General features: G+C 54.8%; 1 protein-coding gene across 1 annotated transcript in view; it reads left to right on the top strand.

Moving 5' to 3' along the window:
* LZTR1 (leucine-zipper-like transcription regulator 1) overlaps nt 1–6,353 on the top strand; it is a 17,166-nt gene that overhangs the window by 1,280 nt on the left and 9,533 nt on the right. The window contains exons 2-7 of the mRNA XM_005875582.2: nt 5–135; nt 614–676; nt 2,180–2,236; nt 4,427–4,506; nt 4,883–4,991; nt 5,462–5,545. Coding sequence (XP_005875644.1) covers nt 5–135; nt 614–676; nt 2,180–2,236; nt 4,427–4,506; nt 4,883–4,991; nt 5,462–5,545 — 524 coding nt within the window. The remainder of the gene's footprint in view (nt 1–4; nt 136–613; nt 677–2,179; nt 2,237–4,426; nt 4,507–4,882; nt 4,992–5,461; nt 5,546–6,353) is intronic.

The following is a 6,353-nucleotide window of genomic DNA, read 5'->3' on the forward strand; positions in this document are numbered from 1 at the left end:
CAAGGTAGCCCCGAGCGTGGACTTTGACCACAGCTGCTCGGACAGTGTCGAGTACCTGACGCTCAACTTCGGGCCCTTCGAGACAGTGCATCGCTGGCGGCGCCTCCCGCCCTGCGACGAGTTCGTGGGGGCTCGGTACGGCGTGGGTCCAGGATCTTGGGGGTGGGGAGGATGCCCGAGAGGGTTTCATAGTGGGTTCCAGGGGCAAGGCTGGGGCATGGTGTCCTGGAGCGGGATCTGGTAATGGGGGGTGGAGTGGTGGTGTCCTGGGCGATGCCCAGGGCAGTGGCGGGGATTTTGAGGGAGTCCCGGAGCGGGGTGGCCAGGGGTCAGGCACCAGAGTCATATTGTGGGTCTCCAGCTGAGGTCCCAGGTGCTCTGCAGTGGGATGAGGAGTCCAGAGAGTCCTAGGACAATGACAGGGTCCCCACATGCAGGGTTATTTGGGGGTGGGGGTGGGGTACTGGTGGAATTTAGGGGTTTCTGTTCATCTTGATAGCTGAGAGGTGTTATCCAACTTCTGTGGCAGCCCCGGTGTTTGGTCTCATTTCTTGGGTGCCCCCGGGAGGGAGGGTCCTGGTCTCATCTCTACCCACCCCTCTTTTCTTTCTAGGCGCAGCAAGCACACAGTTGTGGCCTATAAAGATGCCATCTACGTATTTGGTGGAGACAATGGGTGAGTGAGTTGGAGCAGTAGGGTGTTTGGACCAGGGAGGGACAAACATGGTGGTTTGGACTAGGCTTCTGCAGCTCCACTGCTGTCTTTTCAAATGTTAGCCAAGCATTCAACCTCCATTTCCCAGTTGGTAAGGTTCCCTGCCCTCAGGGCCCTCAGCACAGCATGGGTAGCATATGCTCCGGACACAGAAATTTCCCTCTTGTTCTGACCAAGTGGACAGAGCCTTGAAAGAAACACGTCAGCCCTCGCTGCCACCCTGCCAGGCACTTTGCCTTGCTGCTCTCCCTCCTGCTCTTCCTCTGAATCACCTGTGAGTGAGGCCTTCCCCGACCACCTGAACCATCTGCAACCTCTTCCCGGCTCCATTGGTCCCAGGGCATACAGGTGTTTGTTAACTGTCTTTTCCAGAGCAGGGCCTGTATCCCAGCACCCAGACAATTTGACAGGTGTTTGTCCCATGAAGGAATGAAAGACATTCCATGAGAATCCCCCAAACTGAAAATGCCTGATGTCCAGCACAGAGCGGTGGGTGGGAACATCCCCACGAGTGTTCTGTAGCAGGAACTGTGGAGCAACAAGCAGAACTATTTTTGCTACAATGTGACACTGAGAAACAGAATACAAATTTGTCTCAATACAGTTGTAACTTTGTAGACGGACTGAGTACAAGGAAAGATGGCCTGTAGCCCTGGGGGGGGGGGGGAGGTGTCAAAGGTCAGGGAGGAGGGGCAAATGGGAGAGGGGGGGAATTACTGTCACACTCCGCTTCCCAGCTCCTGGCTTCCTGGCTGCATGGCTTCAGACAGGTCCTTTTATCTCCAGGCTGTTTCCTCTTCTGTAAATGGAAGTGGAGAGCTCAGCCATCTGGTGCAGACGGAGCTAGGCAGGGGGTGCTAGACTCCTGTTGGGTTGACACCCTTCTTCCCTCTTAGTGACAGAGCTGGGTGGTGACATGCTAACAGGTGGTGTCATGGCCAGTGGATTTGCTTTCTGTTTTATTTTATCTTTTTTGGTTGTTTATTATTTATTTTTAATTGAATTTACTGGGGTGACATTGGTTAATAAAGTTATATAGGTTTCAGGTGTACAATTCTAAAATACATCATCTATATATTGCACTGTGTATTCACCATCATTTTATTGTATCTTTAAAATGTAGTTGCTACCCTGGCTTTGTGATAAAGAGGTGGCAGGAAGATCAGAGAGAAGGGGAGGGGCCTCCCTGAGGTGTGGGCAGGCACAGGCTGTGGGTGGCTGGGGTCATGCTTCGGTCCTGCCTGACTCCCAGCAGGCAGCCCCTGTGCCTGCACCAGCTCAGGAGCTTCCTCTGTGGTCACCTCTCTGGTCCCTCGGGCGTCAGCTGGTGTCTGGCCCTGGCTAAGTCTCCTAGGACAGCTCCCCTACCTCCTGGGCTGCAGTGTCCATCTGCTAGGTCTTGGCTGGGCAACGCCCTGCAGAGCAGACCAGAACCAAGCCCGCCTCTCCCTGGCTGTGTTTCAGGAAGACGATGCTCAACGACCTGCTGCGGTTTGACGTGAAGGACTGCTCCTGGTGCAGGTGGGCCCAGGTCCCTGCTCTTTCTCCTAGAACTTGGTCGCACTGTTTGGGGCCCTGATTGCCAGTGGAGTCACATTCCTGGAACGGTAGACAGAAGCTTCGAGGAGGAGATAAGAACCCCCCCTCCCCCCCGCCGCCGCTGCCCATGCCATACCCAGTGTTCCCTCTATCTCTTGGGTTTCTTTCCCAGTCCATGACTGAGATTGATTATTCAAATCCTCTTAATAAGAGGACCTGTTTGATCTGTGGGTCCTCAAATTCTGCCTCAGGAGAGCCCTTTGGTCACCAAGCCTGCCTCCCAGGCCAGGGGCTGGAGCCAACACAGAGAGCCATTGGTCGATGGGTTCTTCTAGGACGGACTCTGCTGCTGCAGGGGCTCCTCCCCCCTCCCCCTCCCGGCCTCATGGGGCCCATCCTCTGCCTGGAGACCCCACACAGGCAGTGGGCAGCATGCGGGCCCCGGCCTGCCTCCTGCAGACGGCCCTCCCCGGCTGTGCAGCTCTGGACAAGACACCTGCCCTCTCTGAGCACTGCATCGTTGTGCCCTGCGGTCCAGCCCCTGACCTGGAGCAGCTCACAGCTGAGGGGGAGAAATAGATCCTGGGGTTAGAAGATGCTGGGCTTCCTCTGAGCTCTGCCATCCGCTTGTGCAGAAGCCCAGGTTCACCGAGCGCCTTGGGTGCCACGCTCTGCTCTGGAGCCCTGTGCGCAGCCCTCAATGCCCAGCAGCCTCTGGGGTGGTGTCTGACCCCTCCCCCCTTGACAGAGGAGGATGTCAGGGCTCAGGACCCACAGCTGCTGAACCTGGCACGCCAAGGTGGCATCACCCCACGCTGCCCACCTTGTGCCCAGGAGACCTGGGTAGCACTGGGATTGCCACAGAAATTTCTTTTTTTTAAAAAAATTAATTAATTAATTAAAAAAATTTTTTTTTATTGCTTAAAGTATTACAAAGAGTATTACATAGGGCCACAGAAATTTCTATGTTGTTTCTTTCACACTTAATTTTAAAGTATGGCCAGTAGTTACAAATTCATTTTGAAAATCACTCTGAAGACTTTACATTCTTTTTTTTAAAAAAATATGTTTTTATTGAATTGTATAGAGAGAGGAAGGAAGAGGGAGAGAGAGATACAAACATCGAAGAGAGAGGAACATCGGTCAGCTGCCTCCTGCACAGCCCCCACTAAGGATCGAGCCCACAACCCGGGGTTGTGCCCCGACTGGGAATCGAACCAGTGACCTCTTGGTTCCACACCAGCTGGTCAAGACTTTACATTCTCTGTTAAAAACTGCTTAAGTAGCCCTGGCTGGCGTGGTTCAGTGGTTAGAGCATCGGCCTGCGCACCGGAGTGTCTTGGGTTGGATTCCCAGTCAAGAGTATGTACCTGGGTTGCAGGTCTGATCCCTGCCCCGGTCGGGGCACTTGTGGGAGGCAACCAATCAATGTGTTTCTGTCACATCGATCTTTCTCTCTCTTTCTCTCTCTCTCTCCCCCCCCCACTCTCTCTAGAATAAATGGCAAAAATATCCTCACTCCTTGAGTGAGGATTTAAAAAAAAAATGCTTAAGTATAAAACTGAAAAGGAGCAGCCCCCAGAAAGCAGTATAAATGGGTTTTTAATTTGAAAAGTAAAATCTGTGGACCACCCATGCTGCAGGATACAGTGCAGCTATGAGATGGGGGGTAATGATGATTCTAGAGTGGCTTGAAGACCTACTCACAGTCTACGATGAAGCTGAAAAAGCATATTGCAAAATACCTACCAGATGATTCCATTTTTAAAAATCAATCCGAGACACAATATGCATAGGAAGGTGTAGGGGTGACCTCTTGTGGACCACCCATGCTGCAGGATACAGTGCAGCTGTGAGACGGGGGGTAATGATGATTCTCGAGTGGCTTGAAGACCTACTCACAGTCTACTATGAAGCTGAAAAAGCATATTGCAAGATATCTACCAGATGATTCCATTTTTAAAAAATCACTCTGAGACACAATATGCATAGGAAGGTGTAGGGGTGACCTCCAGATGTGGACAGTGGTTTCTAGCAAAGGGTTATATATAAATGTTAGTGCTGTTGTTGTTGTTTTTTCCTTATTGGCAATTTCCTAAAAAGTTTCTATAGTGATACAGGTATGACCTTCAAAATATTGCTGACACCCATTGCCTCTTGTTCTCCCGCCAGGGCCTTCACCACTGGGACCCCACCCGCCCCCCGCTACCACCACTCAGCCGTGGTCTACGGGAGCAGCATGTTCGTCTTTGGTGAGCTGCCGCTCACCTCCCAGGCCAGGGCTCCCCTGCCCTCCCTGCAAGCCTCAGGCCCACGTGCTGTGCTTGGCTGGCCTCTCCCTGTCCACTCTGATCCTCAGCCTGGTCTCCTGGGGCAGGAACCGCCTGCCTCTGCGACTGGGCTGGAAGGTGGCTTTCCCTCCCCGCCGGGGACAGGGAATGGTGTCCTGCTGATCTCTGTGTCCCCAGAGCCCAGCATGGAGGCAGGCACCCAGTAGGTGCTCCCGAGGCGTGCGGAGAAAGTTCTGGAATGCCTTTCCAACGGGGCCAGATTCTGCCCTCCCCTCCTGGGGTTTGAGGACTCAGAAATGCTGCCTTTGGGTGTGACGGTTGCTCTCTCTTCACCCAGGGGGTTACACTGGGGACATTTATTCCAATTCTAACTTGAAGAATAAAAATGACCTCTTCGAATACAAGTTCGCAACTGGCCAGTGGACGGAGTGGAAAATTGAAGGACGGTGAGAACCTGCTGAAACCTTTGGGGCTGTTCTGCGGGCTCCGGCCCGGCAGCATTACAGAGGAGCCCAGGGCTCGGGGAGGCCTGGGAGCTGGGATTTGGTGCGAACTCCCAGCTGCGCCGTTTGCAGCCTCTTCCCAGCTCTTAGGTTGGGTAGAAGGGACCCGGATGTCCTGTGCCGAGCGCTTCCACGGTCCTCCCTTGCGAGCACCCCTGTTTGGTCGCACCGCACCCGGGAGAGGTCCCTGCCCGGTGATGTCTAAATGCATCATCAGGGCCTGGTGCCACATGAGCTCAGCCCCTCCTGCTGTTGATTGTATCCTGACTGGAGTCCCGGTGCCAGCAGACGTGGGCACGGCAGTCGGGGCCTGGCAGGACTTGCAGGGCTGTGGCCGCCGGACCAGCCTTGTGGGGCTGTGAGGCTCGGGCCTTCACCGAGTGGCCTCATTCCTCCCCAACCTCTTGCTCCAGGTTGCCAGTCGCCAGGTCAGCCCACGGTGCCACGGTGTACAGTGACAAGTTATGGATCTTTGCAGGCTATGATGGCAACGCCAGGTAGGTGGCGGCCTGGCCCGTGGGCACAGAGTGGGCTTTCTTGGTCTTGGACGGCTCAGGCTGGGGGTTTCTCGTGACGTGGGTATGTGGGCGGGGGGGGAGGGGCAGGATGAGGGTGATGGCCACTGATTGGAGCCCCTTTCCTACCCCCACAATGGTTAAAAGGACTGGCACCCCTAAGGCCCCTCCCAGGGCATCTGAGGCGTCAAGCCTGGCCCATGTTTGCACAGCTGTCGTGCATGTCTCCAGAGCAAATAGCTGGGGGTCATCAGAGCTGGGGGTGGGAGAGGTGGCCCCTTGCATTGCTGGGGTGGGAATACTCAGGCCCACAGCAAGGAATGACCCTCAGGGGCGAGTGAGCAGGTGGGTGGCAGCAGCAGGGCTCAGACTCGGCCCTTCCCCTGCAGAGGACGACAGAGCGCCTGCCTGTGCCACAGGCATTTCCTCCTATTTCAGCAAATTGGCTTTGCTGTGTTTTTCGGATTTCAAAACACAGCATGTGCGCACTCCCCAACACTTCAGCATCATAGACACTCTAAACAGTGCAATTTCTAAACAGTGAGCGTTGCCTCTCTGAAGTCCTACCCCAGGGACCAGCCGAGGGCTGACCCTCTCCCCTGCCCTAGAGGTTGGGAATGAGGCCTTTCTCTGAGTGAGGCCTTTCTTCCTGCCGGGACTGGGCAGGGGCCTGGCACAGCAGGGACTCAGTGTAGCCCCCACACTCGCCCAACTGAAGCTCCGGCTTCGTGGCTGCCCCAGAGTCCCCTGGTCAGAGTCCCAGGTGATGGGTGTTCTTCCCTGGAGCCAT

The sequence above is a fragment of the Myotis brandtii genome, unplaced genomic scaffold (assembly GCF_000412655.1).
Source record: "Myotis brandtii unplaced genomic scaffold, ASM41265v1 scaffold463, whole genome shotgun sequence".
Lineage (NCBI taxonomy): Eukaryota > Metazoa > Chordata > Mammalia > Chiroptera > Vespertilionidae > Myotis > Myotis brandtii.